Source organism: Tinamus guttatus, unplaced genomic scaffold (assembly GCF_059628265.1).
Source record: "Tinamus guttatus ecotype Peru unplaced genomic scaffold, ASM5962826v1 Tinamus_guttatus_pri_ptg000208l, whole genome shotgun sequence".
Lineage (NCBI taxonomy): Eukaryota > Metazoa > Chordata > Aves > Tinamiformes > Tinamidae > Tinamus > Tinamus guttatus.
Genome location: NW_028288742.1, coordinates 1,926,409 through 1,953,938, shown reverse-complemented (window position 1 = coordinate 1,953,938; position 27,530 = coordinate 1,926,409). Strand labels below are relative to the sequence as shown.

General features: G+C 41.4%; 1 protein-coding gene across 1 annotated transcript; it reads right to left on the bottom strand.

Annotated features, from left to right (window-relative positions):
- Positions 1-145: 145 nt before the first annotated feature.
- Positions 146-27,530, bottom strand: DRC8 (dynein regulatory complex subunit 8). Its single transcript, XM_088524313.1, has 7 exons — positions 27,501-27,530; positions 11,272-11,356; positions 7,585-7,657; positions 3,481-3,560; positions 1,581-1,623; positions 1,398-1,464; positions 146-389 (listed from the first exon to the last, which is right to left on the bottom strand). Exons 1-7 carry the CDS (start codon positions 27,526-27,528, stop codon positions 274-276), a joined length of 492 nt encoding a protein of 163 aa, XP_088380439.1. The 5' UTR covers positions 27,529-27,530; the 3' UTR covers positions 146-273.

The window sequence follows — 27,530 nt, the reverse complement described above, 5'->3', positions numbered from 1 at the left end:
CTTAACATTATTTTCCTCTTATTTTTCAAATCAAATACCATGATTTCTTTTCCAGCCCTTACATAATATTTCTGTCAAGAGCTCTTTTTCCAGGTGTGAATATATTTCAATACATATGCAGATCCCAAGGAAATATAGCTACACAGATTTTATTTTAATTATAAGCACAAGGTCACAAGCTGAGCCTTGCTATGCTACGCTACACATATTTCAAGTAATTGTCAAGCTACACTGCTGTTACTAAAAGCAAGTCAGATTCTGTAAGGGAAGTTCTTAAGCATCATCTACTATCATCAATGTAATGTAGTCTTTGTAGCGCATAGTATTTGTTTCTGGATCTAGAGCAGCAGAGAGCATGTCCTCCATTTCTTCCTGAGTAAAGGGCTCACCTGAAAGAGAACAGACAGCAACATTTTACTTTAATGCATATTCTTTCAGGGTTGGCAAATTGCCCTTGCTCTTCCCTTGCAAGGATTTCCTTTCAGTCCCAAGACAGAGGAGAAAATGAGCAATACCAAGAATCTAATTCTTTTACTTTCACAAGTATAAGTCCCACATGCCAAGCCAACTGGCCTACAGGAGACTGAGAGCCCAGATCTTCCTATCTCCATTCAGATCAGAAACCCCCAAAACTGCAACAGGAATTGCCCTCCCACTTTTTTCTTTGATGACAATGGATTCTGACAATGGCCACATTAGCACTACTTTCTCTCATTTTCCTATTTACATCATGAAAGGCTGCTGCTTCTTCCCTTTTAGGAGCTTCTAAGCTGCTGCTGGCCTACTGCATCCTTCTTTGAGAATACAGTCCCAATCTGAAGACAAGTCTTGGAAAGCCTTGTGCAAAACATGAGTGCCCTTTGGTACTTGAGGCAGGCATGCACAAGTCAGCCATGCAAGAAAAGCAGGCTCTTCAAGGAGCACTGGGGATTACATGATATACAGCTTAAATCTGGTCTTTGAATCTCTTGGTTTGAGTAGAGCACCAGAACTAAGATCAAGATAATGCAGGAATGAATGAGCACTGAAATTAGCTGAAACATTTGGAAATCCAAAATACAAGATTACACGAGGAAGGAAAAAGAGTCACATCCTTAGAAAAAACAAAGATATACACAGAAGCATAGAGTATCCACACAAGACTGAATTATGATTCTCCATAATAGCAAGCTCTATCTGAAGGTACCTGCAAAAGGACAGGCAATGTCCTTTCCCTGCATTATTCACCAATGAACGTTTTAGTTTGCAGCCACTCATTGAGAGAACGGAATTGTGTGAAGACAGCAAATCTACTACTGCAAGTTTTGGCATGCAGAATCAGGGCCTCCAGGTGTCATATACACATACAGTGTTTTCTTAAGTACCGATATTACAAGAATAATTAGTCAGCATGTTACCTTCTTCAGTCATATATTTTACCAGCTCCTCTTTGGTAAGATATCCACATTTATTCACATCTAAAGCCTTAAAAAAAGAAGGAAAAAAAAAGAAGAAATAAAACTTGTGGTTTTTACAATACAGAATCAAGAATCAGCAAATTCTTTTCAGCAATTAAGTGGTTCAATCTTTTAATTACAGACCTCAAATGCATGTAGAAGAACATCTTCTGGAGTAGGCTGGTAGCTGAAACCATTGAATCAGAAAAATTAATGTCACTGTTTCCAAGGCTACTCCACTATTTTGAAAGGCTAAAACACAAGCATTAAAAGAAAGAAAATCTACTTTCTGTGAGAATTTAGTAAGTTTGTCTAACATTTAATGCCAGCTTGACTTTTTGAACTGTCCATATCTTTACTTCTGGGGTTATGTTCCTGCTTCATTTTCCTTGTGCTCGAGAGCCAGGTGAATGGCTTCTACATGTCTGGGCTGGCTGAGTGGATTAGTAAGAATCAATACTGCCTGAATCACTCCATGAAGCCAATATCCTAAACGGGGGAAGATGGCCAAACCAAGAAAACAAAGTTTTGTCCAGGTAGGCTGGTAATTAAGCAGCAGATCATCTAATGGGACTTTGAAGGTCTAATGAGCTGATGGTGAGCAAAAGAGGTTGGTAGCTCTAAAGGAAAAGGTCTGTCACTAATGATTTCAGGGAGAAGGCAGAGCGTGCACACGTGTGACTCATTCCACAGCTGGAAAAGGGAGCCATGTATAGCAGTGGAGACCCTCCATATCTCAGCAGACTTTCACCATATCCCCAAAATAATAATGAGAACTGAAGATACTGAGGCCAAGAGGTTCAAAATGCTTGGTTGTTTTGTCCAGACCTGCCTCACTCCTTCGCTATCTCAAGATCACATGCGCTAGAAAGACTCCATGTTTTTCTGTGATCCAGATCTCATGTGCCCTTGGATAAATAACTATAGACATAATGCCCTAAAAGATAAAGTGGGTTCCGACATGCTTACAGTAGCCTGAAGAAAGTGTGTGTGTGCTTGGGCAGATGGGCAGATATAAGGGGAGGAGAGAGCCCAGAGCAGCAACATATCACTTTGTGAAGGGGCAAACATCAGTGTGGAGCAGGGAATGTGCCAGAAAGGCCAGAGAAGGGGAGGGTGTTGGAGCCCAGGAAGGCAAGGCACCCACTCCTGCACCCGGGGACCGAACCCCACGGGCTGCTCGGGGTCCAGAGAGCAAAGCGAAGAACCTCACAAGCAGCCCTAAGTTGTGCCCACAGCCTGAAGCCAACGATGCACTTTCAGGCAACCGCACAGTTATATCCCATGTAGCAGCCTCCTACTGAGGCCAGCTGGACTTTTGAACAGCTAAATAACTTACTAAGCTAAATAACTTACCAGGGTTGGACAAAACTGAGTTTTCCAAAACCCTGGGTCGCCATCTTTAAAAAGCAAGATAAATTCCCAACGGGTAATACTGCTTTTACTGTAGAATATCACAAGGTCCTGTACACATGCAAAGATTTCAGGGTGTCTCTGAATAATGCCGAGACTTCTAGACCAGCAGCTCTTTTATATCAGCAGTCTTTTAGACTGCTAATTGTACATTCAGCCGGACCTGGCAGTTGCTTTTCAGACACAAATATGAAGCTGATTTATACAACTTATAAAAAAATACACTGTAACAGACTGCCCTTCTCAGTAACTGGAATTCATATGTACAGAAAAAGCAGTGGTTATGACCTCAATTTGCATATAAAATATTTTTCAGCGATGCACAGAACATGCTGAATAGCAAGTTAATTCTGATTCACATTAAAAATACAGAAATGACACATCACAATTCATGATTATAAGCTGGTATCACTTATACTGTCACCTGAATATAATTTTATGTAGACTAAATCACTTTGAACTCTAGCCTCACTAACAATCTTAGGTAAACTGAGTTAAAACAAAGATGTATACTTCTTCCAGATACATAAAACTATTGTTCTTATTATATAATCATACACTTTTTATATACTGTTCTTATACATTTTCAGTATTAGTCCTGTTAGTATGGAAAAAAATCCACTTTCCATACCTTTTTTCAACTAGTACTCTTGTCATCACTGGAAGAAATTTTTGCAAATGAATATATCCAGTTGGTTCTTCTTCTTCTACCTAAAAATAAAACTTAAGGATGGTAGGTTAGATGGCTCATTAGCAAACTAATAGCAAAAACAGAAAAAGTGAATGGCTTCTGCATTAAAATTACAATTGGAATTTGAATATTTATATATGGTTCTTAACATCACGCAGCTACAAAACATCGGTGTGCAATGCTTCTGATCAAATAGAAGGAAATGAAATTATACCCCAGGCAAAACACAGGCTGGCTGCAATAAAATCTTTCTACAACTCAACATTGCCCTCTTGTGGTCAGAAACCATTCATCCCAAAGCCTCGGGCACAGCAACCGCTCACCTTCCACAGGAACTCCATAGAACAAGCAGATGGCATCCAGCTAGTACCATCTAGCACGCGCTGGAACATCCCCAGGCAGCGCAACGTGATCACCCACAACAGCACCCCAGCAGCATGTTCCCCGTCAGGATTTTGGCACTAACTAACGCTCTCCCGTGGTTGCCAGGCCCAGCTTGGGCGCTCGGACTTCAGGACCTCCCCCAGCAGACAGTCTGGAGGAAACATTTACCATGGGCTGCTCTGTGCCAGCTGGCATCAACACCCAAGGATGTTTCTGGGCACATTTAATATGCTAGTTTGGACATAGCCCCAGCCTCGTACACCCCTAGGACGGAATTTGTTGCCTCCACATGTTTCATAGCCAGATAGGGTTGTCAAACAGGCAGACAAACTGAGACAGAGCAGTCCGAGACATCCACAAGGCAGCCCATAAAACGCTACACAAAGAAAAGCTTCACCTTGCCTCCTAAACAGACTAAAAGGGAACTGGCTGCACAGAAGCACTGGGGACTTCTAGCAGCATCCTCACGGCATGCCTATACTTCCATAGGAGACAAAAAACATGCTCAAAAACTTTACCAGCATATTACTTCACTGAAAATACGAAGTTCCATTCCCCAAATAAGTGCCCTTGAAGGAGGCAGCCTGCCTCTGCCCGAGTTCAGGCTGGATGCACGCCTGGCAGCCCCACGCAGCAGCAGCGACACCCTGCAGAGCCCTCTGCAGAGACAGGCCAGGCTGAAGGAAGACTCCAGGAGGCACCAGCTTGAAATCTCAGCCAGGGAAAGACTGAGGTAAGAAACCTGCTGCGCCAGAGCTGCCTGCTCTATCCCGTTGCTAAATAAAGAGCTGCTCCTGCACGTACTCCTCCAGTGCCTCTCAAAGATTTTGGTTGACAGAAGCAGGTAGCCACCACCTCTTGCTGCTTTAGAGTGGAAATTGGCTTGAAAATATACTTTTCCCCTTCTGTTTGCTAAGCCTGGCAGAAGGCATCTTTAGCTAGGCAGTGAATCTCTTGCATACTTGCTAAGTAAAATGGTACTTTTTACCATTACAGGATCTTTTGCTTTACTGCTTAACCTATTGAGAAGATGTAATAAAATACTTGGCAAAACCTGATTTTTTTCCAGTGTTATAACAGTAAGTCAGTGCACTGAACTATTACATGCATCATAAATCACTTGGAAGGATTGTTTTATGAAGTATCTATGCTTCAACTAGTAGTAGTTCAAGAGTCTACAAAGACAGAAAAAGAAATGTGGTAGCTATTTGTAAGTAATATATAGATATGTCTTATATATAATATAACCAGAGGCAGAATAACTAGAAACTAGAAAGGACCCAAAGCATCTGTAAAAATGATAAGTTACATAAACCACATTTAAGAGCCAAAAAACATCAGCTCTGCTCATCCAAACAGTTGAAAGACATCCTAGTTTTCATACTGTAAGAACTCATTAAAGGTGACCTTCAAAGCTCACCGTACGTGCCAAACGGTCAGTTCTCACTGGCAAATATCCAACTTTCTCCCTTTTTTTGTTAGTGTGCTGTTTGCATTTTGCATTCAGAAAACAGTCTGCGAAGAAGAAACATTTCCTCCCTGGCAATGGACATAGTCCCAGGAGGCAAGAAGCAACCTGAGCTCCCAATAACCTGGAAAGAAGAGCTGCCATTTCAGTGACTCTACAGAACCAGCAATGTTATGATCTTTTAAAACTAATCCTCTTTCTAAAATTTGATAAGATATATGAGTGCACTGAATATTTTAATCAGGCCTAAGTCAGTGGGTATTCAAATTTCCAAGTATATCCTCTTCCTCATGTTCACTCTTGTTCTGTCACCTCATTTCTCAACGGTGTTTTCATTTGCCTGTAATTCCCCCCCTTTTCATAGCAGCTTTTACATTAACAGCGTTTGCTAGTTCAAACTCTCTAAATTTTGCTCTGTTTTTTTCCTCTGGGTACATCCACAACAGCCATAAAACCTGCACAGCAGCACCTCATTTTGCTTTGTTTCTTTTTGCTCACGACCATGTTATTATTGTCCACATAATGTTTGGGAAAGTGAGGGACAAAGAAACAAAACCGCTTTCCAGAGTGACCCCGCAGGACTGTGGCGCAGCAGCAGCAACCCTCAGATGAGCCCGCACCTGTTCTAGGCCCAGCATTTAATATCAACTCTTTTAGTAGGGCTAACTATATGAGGCAATATAGGAAACAGTATATGATAACTTCAGAGATAAAACAATTATATAAACGATAGTTAGGCAGCTACAAAAAAAAAAAAAAAAAAAACTTGCAAGCAACATATGTTGGTTTAGCTAAAATTAGGTTTTACAACCTAATTGTTCCTGCAATAGGAAGATGGCTGAATGACACACACAGGACGTGAGCGACAGAAATGGACCACTGCTTATCACGGGCACAGATAGTGGAGAAATAACTTTGTTATCAACTGGCCAACAGATATAATCTTTACTTTGTTCAGATTACAATAAAATGGCAGTACCATGGTTAATAATAATGATACCCTATACATATTTAGATAATTTTGGATTATGGGTTAAGATAATAAATAAAGAGATAGTGTTCTTCTCATACTGAAAACTATGACGAAGTTTCATTTACAGACACAATAAAACCTTTGAGACTTAACTTCGAATTTAGTGGTCTTTTAGATCAACCAGTACTCTTGAATATATTCTTTCTTCCTGCATTTTTTCTTATTTTATTATCCTTAGAAACAACAATTGCATACATGTCATATCCTTGTATCTCAACAATCTTCCACCTTACAGCTGCGTTGTGTTGTACTTCATTACATTACGTATCTCAAATTCTCAGTGAAATTGAAATAAAAGAAATCTAATCTCTCTGCAGGGAGGTAGAGGAGGAATACCTCCCATCTGCTGGTTACCCCAATCTGGAGATAGTGATGGGGGAATCAAAGCATCCCCTTCTTTTTCTCAGTTGTTTATTCTGAGACAGTGGTAGAGTTCATTCAGTGCAAGCTACAATCATTGTGGGCCAATAAAAAGATCATCTATATTAAGCACTGTAATTTCTCTTTCCTATTTCGTCTTGTTTGTCAGAGGGAGCTGGGACAATCTGGTACTGCGAGTACAGAACCAGAAGAGACAGATTGCAGTATCACGATAACAGATCTTTCCCCTCTGATGGTTCTTTGCACTTCCTCGTCTGAAGCAGCTGCGTCATTTTTACAAGATTTAGAACAAGATATTTCACACTAAATACTAAACTAGAAGAGACCATGCAAGCCTACCAAGAAGAGGCAGGCATGCAAAAGTCCAGGTTTTTGCTGGAGACAGGAAGAAAAGAGGGCCCAAGCCCAAGTATTCTGACATATCCTGGAAAACAAGAAAATCCTTCCACCACCTCCCAGCCCCAGAATCTTTCAGCTCCTTCTGGCAGCATTTAAGTGTCACAGTGACCTTCTGGGGTAAAAGAGAGTCAAAGACTCCTTACTTCAACCTACAGCGTTGTTGCCGTATCAGCCTAAAGGCTTGCTCCAGGTCAACCCAAGAAACTGCCTGCCTGGACCACTTCCACAAAGCTTCCAACCTCTGGGAAAAGGGCTTAGGTTTCCAGCACAGCAATGCAAAAGCACCGAAGTTTAAGATAGAGAGAGAAGAGAGAATAAAAAAATAATAAAGAATGAAAGAAAGGAAAAGAGAAAACGAAAAAACGTTTAAAGCATTTACCTCTGCAATCAGTTCATGTAGCTGTGCCTCAGTCGGGTAGCAACCCAGTGACCTGACAATTGAACCAATCTCTCTGAAAGAAAGAGCAATTGCAAACTTAGAGACTGGCACAGTATGAATCTGAAGTCATGGGTTGACTGTTATGAGTAAGTTCTGACAGTTTGCAAAATATGGAGAAAAACTTAAGTACTTCTTAAATGAATTTGTACTTCCCAGATAGATACATCACAAACTACTATCAAATGCAAAAAAAAATATGGAAAAGCAAACAAAGCTACCAAAACAAGCTATAGAAAAGAGTGCTAGCAAGCGTTAGGCCATGATAATAGAAGCTAATAGAAGCACAAGTATTTCTTATGATTTCTATTTCAATTCCACAACACAAAAATTAAAGTACAGTTGAATAAATATCCATGGTATTGCTGGCTGCCACAGCAGACCTCTGTGGCTACCTCATCTTTGCAGGTATATTTGAGGGAAAACGACATTGCCTAATAAAAACGGTAGCTAGGAGAAATGGCCTCTCAAAGAACCATCTTAAAACAGTAACACTCCAAATATGACACACCAAGCACAGGTAAAATTAGGTAAGTCGAGCTGCCCTTCTGATTGTTGGAAGCACTGCCATAGACAAAAGCAAGGGAAAGACTGCACAAAAAATAGTTACAAAACAAAACACAACCTCACACATACAGTGGTTACAGAACCAAACCGTCTATTCCTAGTGCCTATTCCAGTGTCCCAAACCCTGGCACTGCTGGATGCTGCTTCTGCAACCTGTGCAAGTGCCAGCATGAGCATGTTGTTTTGGGCATCACTTGTGAAAAAAAAGAATCACATGTGGTAATAATGTGAGGTTTACAGGACCTCTGGGCGCTTCCTCTCCATTAGCTCAGCTGCTCCAGCTTTTGCTGATTAGTTTCTAGCGTTAAGAAAGTGACAGTTAAACTGAGTTTATGCTCACACAAGTTTTATAATGCATTTGCAATAAAATTCTTGAGCTGTGGTTCTCACCCAAGGTACACTATTTTTCATAACTGGATTTGCAAAATCATGAAAATTTAGGGTATGTTGCAAGCAGAATCGAAAAGTACCTTCTTCCCAATGCTTTATTTCTTACTAATTTGTATTTGCATTAGGTGTCGCACAATATTGGTGTTGGCTGGCTATTGAAAGCAATCTTCCCTATTCTTCCCAGGAACCCGATATTTCAGGAAATCATATTCCTACTTCTACAGTCTTGGTTAAGAATTGTGCTGTGCTGCCACCTTCTGATACAAGATAATCAGCCATTAATAATCACATTAATGTAACACAACTTTGCAATGTGAACCTGGGAATGTTGTTGTTCATTGTCAGCAACTGTTCTATGATTAAAAAATAGTGTGAAATAGCCCCTTTTTTATGTTAAATAGAGTTTTGGACATTCTGTCTCACAGCTGAAGGCTGGCCAGCTAAATAAAGAAGGAAAGAAAAATGTTTACTCATACAATTTTATTGTTGCCATTGTTTTTTCTCCAGCGCTTTAGGCATCACACAGAGTGGAGAGGGTAGCAAATTTCATAGCCAATCTGCCTGGACCACAGCTGTAGATGACAACTGAGTAAACAACTAGTAACATCACGGGGACAGGACAGGGCTCGTAACCAGGGCCTGTCCCTGCCTCTCAAGGGTGACAGACCCTCCGTGGGTCAGGGCCGGGACATGGTGGGGCTGAAGCTGTCACTGCTGCCGTGGGGCAGTGACCCACAGACACTGGCTGGCGGAGATGGGGCTGGAGGCGGCCGGCAACGGGCAGGCACAAGGAGAGCTGGCACTGCCCCGGGGGACGTGGCATAGTAGACAAAAATATCAAAAAAAAAGAAAAAGGCCTGATTTTAGAAATATTGCCTAATTTTAGAACCATTGATTAGCTAAAAAAGAATAAGGATTATGCAGATTTTCTCTGGGCATCTAAAATTTAAGAAAGAGCACTTCCCAAAGACCCCTGTAGACAAAGAAAGGCAATTCTACTGAGAATGGAGACACAGACTGATATTTCCCATATCTAGTGTAACTGAAACCTATTTTTGTATCAATTAAGTTGCCATATTTTTCAATTTAGAGACATTGGTCTCTAAAAAACCTAAGGAGTCTGCATCTCTCTCATGCTTTTTTTTTTTTTTGATGTAGAGAAGAAGCTTGGAACATTTGAAGAGGTTTTTTATTTGGCTTCATTATATAACACCAGGAATATTTTATGAAAACATAATTTTACCATAATTTCATAGTGTTTATGCTCAAAAATTGAACTACAATTAAAAGATCTAGAAGTTCTTCTGAAAATAGTAACTGAAAATATGAAAAGTTACTTTAAGTAAACTTTAATGACAACAAATTCATAACCTGCTCAGTAAGTCATAACATGTTTTTATATATATATATATATATATACACATATATACACACACACACACCAAAAAAGATATACTGTTAGATGTATGGATGTTTATGTTAAAGCAACAAAGTATTACATTCTGGTAGAAATAACCAGAATTATAATTATTTGTGAATGTTTTATTTTGACTTCCTTTGACTCTGTATCTGGTAATCAATACCCCTGGTGAGTCTTAACTGTTTATGTTTCCATCTTAGCTCTTTCACTGAACTTTTTCTAACTCCCTAAGACATATTTTTTGTATTTCCATAATATTGTATAATAGTGCTTGCAGTTTTCCCTCTTGACTCCCGTAAGATCATCCCATTCCCTCACTTCTGGTCATTACATTTTGAAGAGGAACTAGATGAACAAGAAAGAGCGTAAAAAAGGAATGATGACAATAACGGCTTTTTTTTAAGAGACTATTTATACATTAGGAGTCTTGAGCCTGGAACAACTGTGATGGAGAAGGGATACGGCAGAGAGCTATAAAATGATTAATGGATTCATGGAGAAGATGAACGGGGGAACAATTATTCACTATCTATCAAGTCACTCAAATCACTATGTGGCAGATTTACAACAAACAATGAGAAATACTCTCTGTTTCTTCAGTTCTTTACATTTCTTCCTCAGGCAACTATTAGTAGCCCAGGTGAAGGGTTTGGGGCTACATGGACTTTTGATGCAATCAATATGAACATCTTATGTTCATTATGAGCTGGTCCTTACTTATATAATCAAATTGTATACAAGTTTATTTCAGGCTTCCCCACTGTAGAAACAGGAGCTGCCTAAAAACACATTCTCATCAGAACAACATCTCACCTATCACCACGGGATGCATTACAGTCAGACACCTTCTTCAAAGCACCTCGAGGTAACTGGCACATGCTGCTAGAAGCACTTCTTGATGTGCTGGGATTAACCTGGCAGCAAGGGGATCCACGTGGGACCCAAGACCTGCAGCGCTACATGACCTCCTGGAGCAGGTATTTGCTAGTGGTAACTGCAGCCTTAGACTACTTGCCTAGTTTTGTTTGTCCCTTGTCTCAGTTCACCAGCCCCAACATCCCTCTTTCAAGCCAATCTCAGCCTTCAAGCAATGAACAACACACAAAGTTAAATAAACAAGCAAAAATAAATTGTTTGAGCAGGGCCATAGGGCTGTTTCAATTATATTTTCTGGTAAAGCAAGTCCAGGTTTAAGGTATTATTTTAGTCTGTACTTGATCTTGTAGCATTTCCGTGGGAAGGTATTTACAAACCTGACATCCACAGTTTTATTGCATTCATGGTCAAACACTTCAAAAGCTTCCATAACCTTCTTCTCAATTTCAGCTACTGCACGATCTGCAAAAAGAAGCGTAAGAGAAGCAAAAGATTCACTGAAGTGCTGCAATCAATTTATTTCTGATTTGAAAACTGTGACTACAGAAATAGCAAAACAAGGGGGCAAACAGAAAAATAACTTCCAAAAAGCAGAAATTTTCTTCTGTTTTAGCGAGGAGGGAGGACACAACTAAAAGCAGAATCTGTCATCTACACTGGCAGCATGCCATGCTATGGCTCTGCAGCTGTGTGACGTCCAGGGCCATGGTGTGCCCCAGCTGCCGGAGCACCCACTAGTCCAGGTGTGGACCTGCTCGGAGAGGTCCTCCCCAAGCATGTGCCTTAGCCCTCCCTGGACACCATGGTGCCTGCGGTGCAGCAAGGGCCAGCCTGGGCCTAGGCCCTCGTGAGGGGTTGAGTCACTTCATCCAGGTTCCCACATGCAGGAAACAGTGGTCCACGTCATATGAAAAGCTGAGAGCCAGCAGTAAGGAAACAGCAAAGATCTGGGCACCGTGAATGCGTCTCATGATAAAAAGTTGATCATAACAAATTGGAAAGGAAGATCTCAGGGAAGGGGAAGTGCTAGTCTGCTACATTTGGGGTTTATACCTCGCTCTTAAAAACTGAGGAAAGATCCACAAATTATCACAGTTATATCTAGTGTAAAGCCTGAAATGTTATTCCTAGTGTAACAAAAGTACCAGGAAGTAAATTCTGAAGAGCAGAACGTCAACAAAGGAGATCTACCTCAAACTAGACGAGAGATGTGTCCTCCGGGAGCTTGCCAGTCAAGGAAGCCAGGCTAGAACAGGCTAGGCCATTGATTAGTTTTGTAGTTTGATTCCAAGAGGCAGAACACAGGAAGAAAAGCAATGTGGAGTTGACATTTTGGTTCCTATGGCTAAATACGGCCCCAGTCTCCAGCCCGCAGCACAGTGCTCGGGAGGCAGATTTCTGTGGGCCAGTCCCACTGCCTCCACAGTGACACCACAGCCACAACCGGACACTGATATCAGATGTACTCAAAATCTGCTTTCTCATTTTCACACTTTCCTTCTGAATTTTTAATATAGTAATAAGCACAAATTTGTTTTCATCTTTAGGCTCAACAGCTTAACACTGTTTTGGGCCAGCCCTGATGAATACTACACCCGTGGTCATTGTTTCCACAGACATAACAAACCCACATCTGGTTTTCTGCAATCCCAGTGGTTTGAGAATCCTAGAGGCTGCAGTATGCAATCCTGTCTTTCATTCGCTGCCTCGTCCTCATGACAAAAATGTCTGCTTTCTAGTAGAACATAACAAAACTTGACACAACTAAATGCAGTGCCTGAATTTGCTTCAAGTGCTTCAAATATTACTGGATAGAACCAAATATGTGAAGACTTTTTCACAGAGAAGAGAGGGACACCCAAGGGGGCACCTTATAAAATTGCCTGCTGCTTTCTGACAGTGTTTGGCACAGAACTCTCCCAGAGGATATTCAAAAAGAAGAGTAGTAGCAATAGACCTCAAATTCCTCCCTGGGAGGTTATTCTTCTGACGGAAGCAGAGGCAGAAATAGGTACCACACATTTGAAATTACTAATTAACAGAGGTTTCTATTGAGGAAGAGCCCCATTCAGTCCCTAGGTACAGGGAAACCTGTTTTTCGTTTGTTTGTTTTTTCCTCTACATAAAAATATAGCTGCCTGCCTTGTATCTGCCTAAGCAGTACAAATCATATTTAATCCATTTCCAAAACATACAGCTAAACCTAAGTGGACCCAAGTCCTGATGGAAGAAGCCCTAAAATCTTGCTCTACTGAATTTGATAGCAATCTTTTCAGTGACTTCAAGAGTCTTGGATCCAGTCCCAAGCATACAATGTTGGTGTTTGATTCTTCTTAAGATCAGGCACTTTGGTTGTATACTATGCCCTGCAACAGATAAGTGCAGAAGGAATATTTATAGCTGAATATTCTTGGTTTGATGGGTGAGCCTTCTGTAGAAATAAATAACTGACCATGGGAAGGCAGGGAAACATTTCCAGCGTTCGATCTTCGGGGACATCCGTCCTTTTCATGCTGCCTTCTGTGGATATAGCGTACATTACTAGGCTGTCCTATTTCAAGAGGCCTAGCAAAGCAGAGTCCTGAAACTGAATGAAAATAATCATCTCATCTAGAGAGCAGATCATCCATGCTTCTTCCAAGGACTGACAGGAAGCTGTGATTGAGAACCAGATCAGCAGAGGAAAGTGTAAACCTATACCTTCTATAGTGCTATAGAAGACTCTGCGCGAGATGAGTGAACACCTAAAAAGCTACTGTCTAAATCTCACATTGTCCCTCAAAAAAAGAGAGCCAAAGATGTTCAACATAGTTCAGGATGGCAAAGGTGGTTATCTGAAGACTTCTGTGATCCACTCTGAACTTCTCTTCTGGAGGGATGCAAAGATGGATTCCTAAAACGAAACCTTCAGCAAAGCCACAGAGAGATCAGAGGCGCAGTTAACTCAGTAAATAGGATGCTTCCTAATGTATTAAAATCCATCTGCACAAGGAAACCCTCTTCCATGTATAGAATAAAGGTTTCATGTTGCTCTGTGGAGCAATTTTTAAACTATTTTGGGACTGAAATACCTAAACTTTGATCAAGTAAAAGACTGCACTCATTAATTCTACTAGCAATTCGACTAACTAGAAAAACACTGTAATCAAAGATACAAACTATCTGATCGAAGGATACTGGGCCAAAAAAGATTCCAGTACAGGCAACTGCTTATTCTCTCCCATGCATCCTGTAGAGATGATGTATAATTTCCATTATTATGTTACTAAAATGCTTCATCCATTGTCATTTTTCTTATTTTCTTAGTTTCAGCTGCTGCTCTACCATACGAGAAATGAGAAGACTAAATGGCTCAAAACTAATTCCTTAGAACAACTGAATAACTGAAATGTGTATTCATTACCATTTTCCTTTTCTATACTATCCTTTCCTTTTTTTCCCCAGTCTGTCTAGTGTGAACTATCTAAAGCTCTAGACACTGCCAGTTAACTAAGAACGGCAGGGAACAAGGATTCCCAAATTAATTATTCTGGTACTTTCAGCCTAAATTTTTCCTCTTCAGGTTGTCCAGCCTGTCCATTGGCACTTTGAGGCCCATTTGAAGCCAACACTTAAGCACCACAACTATCCTTGTTGTGACATTTCTTCTCAAAGACCACAGTTTCAGTGTTTGTAGGGAACAGAAGCAACTAAATAGATGTGGCTCTGCAATAAGCATTTCAAAAATTGACTTCTAGTTGATAAAACTTGCTAGATTCTACCGTTCTTTTAACTGTATGAGCTTGCTTTATTTTCTTCCTCTGGGCCATTTGCTCTAATGCTTGCTTCTGCAACGAGGTCATGACAATTTCAAAAGCAGCTCTTTCTTTCAAAGAGAAGGAATTATGTGAAGAGTAAAAGTGGCAGCAAAAGAACAGATAGGCCAGCATTAAACAATCCTGCTAAAATGCTAGGGAGCAGCAGCTGTCAACTGCTCATGGGAAAGGGTTAGATCCCAAAGCAGCCTGATGAACCTATTATGTAATGGGATACTCAAACTCCTTTTGTGTTATGGAAAGAGTAAAATTAAGGGCTGATTCACAGATTCGTGGCTTTGAATACATTTATTAGTTAGTATTACTGCTCAACACACCTACAGGTTAGTTCACTCATTTGCAAAAAAAAGAAAGAATGAAACAGTTTTTAAAAGCATTAATCATTTTGCTCTTATAAGGGCTATTCAGGCTTTTAAGCAAGTGTTTTAACTGGACTATCATGTAGGTCAAGATATTAAAAAGCAGTGGCAATACTCAGCATTGCCAACACAGGAGAAATCTCAAACACTGTCAAAGAAGCCCATCAATTATTTTAAAACATTGTGTTTCCAGAGCAGAAAGGGAAAACCAGGGTGTTTTCATAAGATGAACTCTTTGATTATACCAGTGAAATGCGTTTCTGTGCTATTGCTCCTCTTTCACGACTCCAAAGTGTACCACTACCTAAAATATTTTGCCACAAATGCCCATGTTGCCTTCATGTTAAGTGTATTGAAGAACTTGGCTGACTTAAAAATTATTCAGAAATCTCTCCTCACCTTAAAGAAGAAAATCTTACTGCATTCAGCTAATTCTATTTTAGGGACGTTTCTGAAGGAAAGGAGCACAGGGAGGAAACAACCTTGAGGCAATTTGAATCCAACCTACTGGCAAAATCTTTTCACTCTGTAGAAGAAAAGGAATACATCAGATTTTTGTCTATATGACCTTCTTAATTCCACAGGAGGCTTAGTGTAGAGTCAAACTAATATGAAGAATTAGCAATTGTATGCTATGTGCTAGAAACATTGAGGCAAGGGAGATATTTTCTTCTCTACTCTGAACCTCCTATAGCATTGATGACACAAGTATATTAGATTACAGAACACAGAGGAACAATATGATGAAGCTGTAAGCTTGTAGAATACACAATGTTATAACTTTGTGTCTTGTAATATACAATAAAATAAATTAACGTTAAGATATGTGCTGTTGGAAAAGAGAGTCCTAATTCTGGAAAGACAAATCAAGCAATTTTGAAGAAAAGCAAGGGGTTTATAAAGATCCTTGATTCTTCCAAAGGGAGTGATAAACCCACTGCTATACTGCAACCTGGAGAAAACAGGTTAGCTCACTAACTAGACTTACAAGAGTAGAAAGAAAGAAAAAAAATCAAGACTTTGTTCAAAAAGAGATAGTATTTTTGTTGTTGTTTTTTTAGCTTAGAGCTTCACCTAAAAAAAAAAAAAATATTTGTTGCACCCGGAATTGAATCCAGTGCCTTGGGGGATCTGTAAGGGATGGAATCATTCACCTAGACACTAAGTAAGGAGGAATCTAGGAAGTATTTGTGCCACCAACAACCAATACTTTGATTGCCATCCATGAGTCAGGATAAAGGTTTGGTAGTGAGCTTTTCCTAATAATTTTATTCACTTCTGCTGAGCAATTAAGAATTCCCTGCTCAGGCCAGCTCTAGCTGCAATTGCAAGCCTTGCTGGATATACAGCTTCAGGGCAGCAGATTCCGGTTACAGAGTCAGGCCAAAGGCACCACATTGGCAGAGAGCTCACACAGCTGCCACAAACTCTCCAGCATCAAACCAGACTTTCAGGTTCCTCTTCACCCTCAAGCAAGCAGGGGTGTTAAGGGATCCTACCAGATCTGCAGGGTCTTGTGTTCCCAGAGAGGCTGCGGAGTCTCCAGCCTTGCAGATGTTTAAAACCTGACTGGGCAACCTGCTCTGAGTGATCCTGTGGGAGCAGAGGAGCTGGAGCAGACCATCTCCTGAGATGCCTGTCAACCTCAACTGTGCTGTGACTATGTCTCTTGGGAAAACTGTGATGCAAAGACTGGAACATGAAACTACCCAAAGTGGTCATGGCACCAAGAGAAAAGCTCCACCTGAGATCAGCCATTCAGACCAAATTATGAAATAGCAAATGCAGCTTCCTGAGATTTGGTGGGTATCAGTTCCTGAGAAATGATCGTGCTGGGGTCTCTGCCGAGATGGTACTTCCTGCTACTGACCAGCTGGTGAAGCAGTAGTATGGAAGCACCGTGTCTGGGTTAGTTATATAGACTGTGCAAAGATCTCCCCACTGAAACGAATTATGACCCAAGCTATGCTCTGCAGATTCAGAAACAGGACAGTGCTTTTCCCTAGGCAAGCAGCTCCCTATCTTACAGCAGGTGATACTCAGCCAACCTGAATTTTAGTCCATCTCCTGCAGAAGAAGAAAGCCTAAATGATTTCTGCAGAGGTCCCGTTCAAGCACTCTCAGAGAAGTACAAATTTAATCCCAAGGCCTTTTCTTTCATATTTTTATAATCATTGAGAGCTAGCCATATGATTGCTCCCCACTGTTTTTTGTCATGGCATCCAGCACATATCTTGATAGACGAGCAAAACCCCGATCAGCGTGAATCTATCACCACATGTGCAATCAACCTTGGGCTAGGAGTATAACTTCGCCCTAGGGTTACACTTGCTTTTTTAACAGCATTACATGCAAGACAGAAAAGAAATGTCTGGTTGTTTCCACCACCGTTAACTCCCTTGTGGAAAACTAATAGAGAATAAAGGGCTATATTTAAGAATTGATAGACAGTACGCGGATCTCCAGGTAGAGCAATCAGAACAATCTTTTCACAGTGCCATAGTCTGTGGTGCAAAAACCTGTGAGAACAAAGACACCAGCAGCGAACAGGGTTTTAGAAAAGTCAGATTATTAATTTGATGTCTGATAATAAAATACATGCTGTCGGTTTAATTAAGGATGTGGCAAAGTTAACAGTAAAAGCCACTTCAAATTCTGACACAAAAATATTAAACACTATTTTACTTTATGTCTTCATGTTCTTTATTGCCATAAGACAATTGTAACATGGGCAAAATATGCAATATACTAGTACAAAAAAAATTTACTTTCTTGAATCCAAGTTGGGTACAGAAATTAGGCCATTTCATAGAATCTGGTTTTAGTAATAAAAACAACAACAAAAAAGTGTTCTGACCAGCCACAGTGTAAATATTTAAATTTTCTTTTCAGTTAAAAGCTGACAAATTCATTAAAAATTTAAAAAAGACGAATGGCACAGCTGTGTATTTCAACCTCAAAATCATAAAATGCACAATAACCTACCCAGTTTGTGACAACCCACTGGTGGCAACTAATGGCACTAGGAGTTGCTAGTAACTTTATCTGATGAAACAAGAGATGCTGAATATTATCCAAGGCTTTGATTGCACAGTAGACAGCATTCTAAATGCACAGATATGGAAGTTTTAACACACCTGGGAACCAAAACTGACAAAAATAATAGGACAATTAAAGTAATTGACCCACTGAGAAACAAATTAAGTATAAAGAGTATTGCTGAATTGATAAACAGTCAAATTCTTAGCTGTTCATAAAATTCTTATGCTGCCACCCCTGAAGACTCAGCACAAAACATGCACCAGAGGATACCATGCCAAGCTGGAAAAGAAGCCACAAGGAGCCAGTGCTTTTCAGCACTTAATAGACCCAAAGGTGCCTAAGTCCATAGACCATACTGCCTCCAAAACACACTGCACCACTCTTGTAAAGGTATCAGGGACTTGACTGACTAATCAATGCAAGCAGCAGAAATCCAACGGAGGACCGCACAGACAGACACTTTCTTAAGTAGTAGATCTTGAGTTACAAATGCCTAGTGAAAGACTCAGCCCTTCTCTGCTGTATGTAAACCAAATTCTGTACCTGTCAGAAATTAAAGCATAGCATTAACAGCGTGACCTAGCGTCACTGGCAAGACTGTTGGGACCTTACACTCAAATAAACACCATGACTCATGACATGTCAGCCAGTCCTCACAGAGGGTCCTCAATGCTGATGAAACCGTTTTATTTAACTCACCCTACATCAGAGGCTTCAAGTGGCAGAATGATTTAGCTGTTGAGCAATGTGTAATCACTGACCTACAGTCGGCCTTACCAGGAAAGAGCCTTGCGAACCAAGGAACGTCACAACGGCACAAGCATTTGTACCTCTCCTTTGAGCAGCAGCTAGATGATACTGGCAGTAGTCACTTAGCATTCACATGGATGTTTCAAGAAATCCTGTGCCAAAAGCAACAGTCAGAAAGCCAGGGAGACAGTGAAGGCTGAGATGACATTACAGAAGGCCTGTCTGTCCTACTGCTAGAAATCCCCATCTGTGTGGTGACCACACATTATGCACATCACGCAGACCTTGGCAAGAGCAATGGATTAATGACCAATGCACTGTGAACACACACAACCAGCACTGCAGGCAATATTTCAGGACTGGGAAGATAGAGGTCACATAACTGTGTAAGCTCATTCCTTCTCCGCTGTGGCATATGAGTAACACAATCACACTGTCAACAGAAAACAGCTATTGTCACTTATCTCACATTTGGAAAGTGGCTCCAAAGGCAATCTGAAAGGGGATATGCACCATTCATAAAATTCTTGTTCCCAGTTACCTGCTGCTCCCTGACACAGTGGATGCCTTTGCTTGCACTGCCTTCCACAGGCATGCGCTAGGGATCTATAGGTCTACTGCTTCCCGCTCTGCGTCAAGTGTGGCTCTTCATCAATGGCAAAAAAACCTTTTTCTCGTGGTACATATCCTTGTAGGTCACCAAACACATTCTACTGCTGTCATTTTGGGCTGCTCTTGCAAGATGCCATTGCCCTGTGCTGGGCAAAAAGGTCCCGCACCAGTCCACAGAGATCAGTGCCTACCCTCTGTACTCGATAACTCTGAGTGGAACTCACTTTCTGGGCTTGCTGAAGATAATTCATTTGTCTATGGAAATGAAGAAGGACAAATTATGAGGGACACGCTTGTTGTTTCTGCATAATCCTTGATGGATATTTGTTGTGACATAAAATTTTCCGTATGTTGGAAGGGAGCAATAAACCATTATTTTCTGCATCACTTTCTTCCAGAGACTTTACTTTCCTGGATTCCACACTGTTCTTTCTGGAGATCCTCAGAAAGGCGGCTTGCAATTTGTTTGCCAAACGTTAAAAAAGGAAGATGTATATGGATTTCCAATACATGAAAAGCAAATCAAACAGCTCCTAAACTAACTGAAACTATTTACAACAAAGCAAAACTTGAAAATGAAGGGAAGGAGGGGCAGGGCATATTGACCGTTAAGAATTACCATACAGGATTAGGTCCCCACAGGAGTCCTGTTAATGTCATATAGTGCTTTTTACAGTCTGCAAAACTCCACTAAATGCTCTTTAGGACTGGACATGCGGTAAGTTTGCTGGCAAGGACATGCCTGTCCCCAAGATCTAGCACGCACCATGTCCCAAATCAGATCAATTAAGGCAAGAGCAACTCCTGAGGAGGGGAGTACGGACACAGGGCAAACGAGGCACAGCAGAACCCAGTCAGAGGCACTAAGACAAGCTCTGGAGAACAGACTACTGGGAAAAGAAGAGAAAGGAATGCTTTTGGATAAGCACTGCGTATGCTCAAAAGGAAAGGATAATCTCTTTGGGATTGAAAAAAAAAAAACTCGAAGTCATCATTATTCAAAGCAGAAATGCTTTGCAATCCTCCTGAGCATCTCCTTTCAGAACACAACAGCACCTAGAGTGACCATAAACATTTCTCTCTTCCCAGATGTCAAAAAAGTCCGCCCATGCTTAGAGCATTTGCTGTTGTGCAGTCCTTACAAAAGGTCACTTCTTCTTCTTTTTTTTTTTCCCTCTAATATCAGATATTGAAATATATTTTACTTTTTCCTCTTCTTGGACGGAAGGGTTGGATGAGACGGGTCTCAAGTGTCTGGTAAGGAACACTTAGAGTGATCTTAAATCACAAGAAAAGACTACTGGGGAGTCACAGATCATAATGACAAGCACTTTCATTAGATAAGCAGTCAGGTGTTTTATGTCATGAGTATGATTTTCAGAACAAAAATCAGGGTATGGCATGAAATAGTCAGCTATGGTTCTCAGGATTTGGCCCTATCTAACCTCATAAGCAGTTGGCCAAGGCCCTGCTGTCTTAGCTTCATGGTAGCCTCTTCTGACCCCTGCTGCTCCCAAACCATCTATGGGATTTCCACAGCTGTTGCAGATACTACTTCTGAAGCAGCCTAATGCAGTAGGCATTTTCAGGAAGAAATACATGTCCCAGCTGGACATAACAGGTATCAATTATGACCCAGATTTCAGTCAGCCAAATACATCATCATTCTGCAGCTACTCAAGCCATGGCCGAGTCCAAGTTCCTGGAGCCTAGGGCTTCCCGAGCCAAAGCAGCACGGTCTGAGAAACCCCATCACCCTGTTCACGGCTCCAGCTCTGAGGGGAAAGCTCTCCTGTGAACCGGTGCCTGCACACAAGCTGCGGGAAGAGCTGACACCCAGGGCAGGGAAACGGCACGTGAGCTCACAAGGGTTTGCAAAATGATGAGGGAAAATCCTTGACTGCCGCTGTAAAGACCTCATGTGTCTGCTGGGCAGGGGACAGCGCTGGGCCCCCGGTCATCCAGAGACAGAGAGGAAGGAGCCCCATCGATCCCACATCTGGCTTACCTCTGATACACCTGAGACCCACAGGTAATAGTGAATAAACATCTCCTCAGGACAAGCTCATGATGTTATCCTTCCTACAGTGAAATGAAAGAAATACTGGCACTTGGGGCTGATCGCCTGCAAAAAATAATTGCCCCCTTGTTTTTTTCAAGTCAGAACCAGATGCATAGCAGTCTCCCTTTTCATCAGGCAATACACGCTCAGTATAAATCTCCATTAGGAATGTCTTGCCCATCCCTAAATTCTCAGCTCTGGCAGTTGTATTGGATAGGGCTGCCGCTGCAGCTCAGAGCTGGCAATAAACAGTAATCTCCATCGTGGCAGTTTGTCCCGTATCTCTCATCTCGCCCACACCTGGGAGGCAATGGAAGCGCTGTGTCTAGCAATGGAAGTGCTGTGTCTAGCCTGCACTTGAATTATCCTTCACCACCAGTGGCAAACTGCGCTGCAAGGATGTGCAGCTCCTTTGGCACTGCCGAATCCCCAATACGTTGGGACAGCGACTGCCAGAGCGTTTGCGCATCAGAGGCCAGCACCGAGCGGATGTTACAGCTCGGAGCATTAATTTACTTTAAAGCACAAGCAATTATTTTCTAAAAAGTTTAACTACAGGAGCATAGGAGAACCGCTAAAATAGAGAGGTTTATGAACTTACTTCTTCTGAAAGACCTACATAAACCTAATCTCTTCCTTAAATTCCAGAAGACATAGTGTAATTGTCTAAAGCATAATGGGAGAGCAAGGATTTTAAGTATGACTTTTAATACATGCTATTATTATATAACATATCACAGGCACTTTATTTTCCCTGACAATGTCTCACAGGTTTAAAAAGAAAAATCTATACTGGTTGCATTTTTATGTGCACACTTATGGAGTGATGACTTGGACCATTCAAAGGTCCAAGTGAAAGCAAAACAAAGTGACAAGGGATTACTGGGGTTTGTTGCTGTCTTTCATTTTTATGGAGTTTTCATGGAATTATCACAGCACTAAATCACTTTCTTTATGTATCACAGAGGAATAGGAGCCTCCATCTTCCTTTTGTCTTCAGAATAGTGTCCTGAAGTTGTACAGCATTTAATCTGACAAATTTAAGACGTTAACACACATCATTAAGAGAGGATAAGACTGCATTTGAGGAATGTTAAGCTAAAGGAAAGTTTTGCAAACAGAATAAAAGAGGATACAAACTGACCATTGAAAAACCATCAGAATTCACGTCTAATTTTCAAGCTCAGCCTTACAGCAGCAAGTGTCTAGAACCTCCCCGCAGCTCCAACTAGCAACATGAAAACTCAACATCTTCAACAACGAACTTGGCAAATATTTGAAAGTTATGGCCGTGTGCAGCAACAGGCTGGACTCAGCTAGAAAGCCCCTTCCTCTGTCCTGTCATCTTTCCCATACTACCCAAATCAACTTAGCGTTGAACACTAATGTTTTGTTTTGAGCTGGAACCTTTCAGCTAAAGACAATTTATAAAAATATCTCCCGGGACCTGCCAAGTAGCACCGACCAGGCCAACCTCTGTGGTCACAGGGGCCAGATTTAGGCCTTGGCAGGACACAGCTGTGCCCAGCCCGCAAAGCGCGGCAGGACACGGGCCCTGCACCCTGCTGCTGCCCGGGATCATGTTCCTTTCGTGACCTTTAGTCAGTCACATTTTATTGCCAATAGCAACGGAGCAGGATCTGCTCACACAAAATAAAGCTACTGCTAAATTAAAAAAAGAAAAATCTTGCGCTCAGAATAATTAGTATGTAGACATGGAAATTCTTAATAACATGTTAACTATTGTTGGAAAGATAATTTGTGGGAGTTCTCTAGCTCCCTGTCGGCACCGCTTATCTGCTGGTTGGCATTGTTTAAAAGACAAAAAGTTTAAAGCCTTTCTGCAAACCAGCCCATTTTTTATTCAGTAAGTCAGCTCCAAGTAGAACCAAACTGAAAAAAAAGCAAACTTCCGCTATTTTATGCACCATGGAAACAAGAAAACTGTCAATCTGCAACTACCTGTTTGAGATCAACAGCTTTTGCTGCAGCAGTGTAGCCAAGAGGGTCGGAGATGTACAGCCTGTGCTTGCCCATAAAGGTGGGCATATCTCATTTTTTGCTTCACTCTCAAACGAGTGCAACTGTTAAAGCATAATGGAGATGGATGTCAAGGTGCATGTCAAACAGCACTATAGTCTAATAAAAGCTATAAACATTTCTTCACAAGTAATTTCTTACAGAAATGTCAACAGAGGAAAATATTCATAGTCTTTATCTGTAAATTCTACTGGGATAGGAAAAAACATTGATTTCCTAAGTGATCTCATACATTTAAATTTTCTTCCCAAATTGAAATATTCCTTGCTTGAGCCCTACGCAAGCCAGCTATTAAAACACACACACACATACAAAAGGAAGACAATATATGCTAATTTTGTTATTTTCCACAAGGAAATCTAGCAGCTTTTTTAACGAGGTAATTTGGTTGATGCACTATTTTACCGAACAGGTCTGCAGGAAGTGTTCAATCAGTTTTTGTACCTTTCAAATGTTGATGCTCACTTGGGTAAAGGCAAAACAGCTACATCTTTAAATCTTCAGTATAGCAAGCACTTAAAAGTTATACTTGAGCGTAAAGATCATGTGTATCACATTACCCCATTCAGTGGGATTCCCAAAGCGGTGCCCAGCTTAAGCACTTTGCCGTGTCAGGTTTGAAACTCCTGCGTTAATGAAGTTTGCTCTGGGCAGAATTAATGGCTACAACTGCCTAGGATGCTGGTGGCAGCCAACAGCCTCTCTACACTTGAACTTGCAACTTGATTAAAATAGACAGGGGGAGAAGTGATAGGACATTTTTAGTACCTCTAGTGAATGCAGAATCCAAGTTTACTGAGATAACACGGAAAAGGGCAGTACTATCCACCGATGCCGGAGGATTGAGCCTGGCAGCTGAAGCAGGGACAACTCTGTTTCTTTGCACCAGGCTAATTTAATACTCCTGCCCTTGGGAAATGAGAATTGGGCAGGTAGCTGGTTCTCACCAAACATAAACTGCGGGAAATCTCCAGCTCATTAGCATGACAGGCTGCAAACTAGGCCACATAAAGAGCAGACAGATGTATGATTCAATCCACTCGGTTGCTGTACTTGCATAAGGTACTAAAATCAGAGTGAAAACTGTTTCCTATCTCAACTTGTGTTACCCCAACGTGAGCGCTTGGCAAGTGGGGCAGAGATCTGCTGAGACTGCTTACGCCTTGCAGCTGTAACTCCGACTACTCGGAACAACTCCGAACTCTCCACCAGAGAAGCCAGCACGTCCGAATGGTTATTCCCTATCTGCTTGGCTCTCCACTGCAGAGCCAGGGAGAGGAGGACATCCTGGAGGACATCTGGAGGACATCTGTAACTAGCTACCTAGTTTTGTATGGGTGTAAGTGTGTGAAACAAAAGCTTAGACTACTTAATGTATTTCCTTTCAGGTTAAAATTTGTGTCCCTAATTTCATTTTAAACATGTGCTAACTGGCACAATGAATACGATCTTAGAAAAAACATCATAATGATCAAGTACATGACGTTACCATAATGATATAGAACACTGAGTTTTTTTCCCTTTATGTACTTGCCTGTAATTTCTTAAAAACCCAGCTGGAGAAAAATATGTCTTGTCTTCTGTCTACTTCTACTTCAGGCACTACCAGTCTGACATTTTGCTTTCAGCTTCTTGTAACATCAGTATTGCAATCAGAGATAGTTAAGATTTAGAAAATCTGACAAGTTATGGCAAATTATATATATATATAAAGTATCTGAGAGCAAACAGAAGAACAGAGACTGAATTAAGACGCAGGAGAAGGAAAAGAAACAGAATGTTGGGAAGGAAGATACAGACAAATATTAAAAAAAAGGGAGACAGTCTACTGTCCAAGGACAAACATTAAGCATTGTAGAAAAAAATAAAGCAGCACAAATATAGAGCTATACGTTCATACAGAAAACATACAGCCACATACATTATAGCCATGATCCACTAACACTTCTGCACATGCAGGATCAATGTCACAAGAACAGTGTTAGCAGGTAACATTATGCAAGTAATGTTATGCACAAGAGGTTGCAAGACTTGACCCTTTGCCATTTTGTGTGTGTGTGTCTATCTGTAAGGTATTTAAGCAGGCATTTTAACTCTGAGGAAGACAAAAGTCAAAAATAATAGGACCTGAGGGACACCTTTACCATGAAAGCTGGAGGAACCGCAGTTCTACAAAGAACTGAGGAACACCCTAAAGACTAATTATTTGACTACACGACCAACATTATTGTTGTGTTTGAGCCATAATATGCAAACCGCAACTTTTACTTTACACGTAGAATGCTTGTTGCTAGAAAGTGGGATCCACACATGAATTTTGGGGAATCCTGCTTAACCCATTAACTGCTATCCACCAGGAGCCTAATAGCAACTCCACAACGAATAGCAGCTACTTACCCTGTTGGGACTCCAGCAGTTTAATGAGACACTGGCTGCCCGTTTGCCTCAAACATGTTTATAATAACGAGAAGCCTTGATGGGGTAACAAGCAACTGCTCCACCTAATAAAAGCGTAGATTCCCTAGAATCACTGAAGCTGAGCTAGACATCTTGTTCTTGGATTAGCCACATGATATAACTTATTGTCCTAATTTTACAGATTGGAAGCTAAAGTGCAGTATGTTGTTTTTCTGTGATCAACTGGGAAGCCTGATAGGGCCAGGAGCAGAGCTGAGGAGTCAAGGTTGCTTAAGATGACAGCACAGACCATCTTCCTATAGAAGGAGGCACTGCTACATGTGATATAGCCTCCTAGGAAGTGTTTTACAAGACACTAAAAAACGGGTGAAAAAAAGTTTCCTCAGTAATATTTTTGAAAAAGTATCCTCACTTTGAATCTACAAAACCTGCATTAATTAAGCAATCTAGAAACCACAGTCTTCCTTCTCCAAGAGTTTCTGTCCGCGGATTTCCAAAATGCTGTAAAATCTCATGTACGTATGGGTCCACAAAATATGTGGAGGTGGACAGTCCCAATATTACTATTCTCTCGCTACAGCAGCAAATTGCCTCATATCTCAGATAATTCAGCAGACTTCTTGGCTCTTGTACTGAATTTTCTACCTATCTCTTATCAGTACTGCACTTCGGCTTCGTTTGCCAAAGGGAATGATCGAAAAAATACACCTTTGTAAGACTGAATACATACAAAAAAAGAATATTCAAGAAGCAATTCTGGTAGCAACAGTCCTTATTGAAACTGCAGTAGTCTTACTCTTCATTTATGCAATATACCTATACTGCAAAGTCTGTCTTGGAAATGCTTTAAACCAAGTCAAATTACGCATTCAGCACTGCCCACAACAAATGTTTATGCAGGACTTCTCTGTGGAAAATATTGCTTTTCCTGAGTAATATGAAATAGCGCTTTATTTAGATTAATTCAAATACAATATTTGGAATTTGCAAAATGCTTCTGGGGACCCAAGCTGGTTTACAGAAACTCGGGGTGAGTTTTCAGAGCCACAATGCCGTGAGTTTTACAGGAAGTGCATTCGTTTCCCTTGAAACGACAGCTCGACACCCTTGCAGCAGGAGCAGTTACCTTTAGCCTATAAAACATCATTTCTGCTCATGCTTCCTAAAGCTGAACATGCTTGTCTCTAAAAATAAGTCATGATGCTATCAGCAGCCCGATTTTTTTTTTTCCCCTTGGCACATAGAACCTGACACATCCAAAAATGAATGAGAGAGGCGGCGACCAAGAGGCCGGAGCCGCTGCTTTGGCCTCGGCTCCCGTGAAGGCGCCGGGGACGCGCGCGGCCGCCCCGCCAGGTAGCGCCACCAAGGGGCCGGCCGCGCGTGTCCGTGTTTGCGCGTGACGGCGTGCGCGGTGCCTCGGGGCCCGTCCGCGCGCGGCTGCGAGCGCCCGTGCCCGGCGGCGGCTGCGCCATGGCGGCTCCCCCGCGGCGGGCCCCTGGCCTTACCCTCGCCGCTCCCCTCCTTCTCCGCCATGG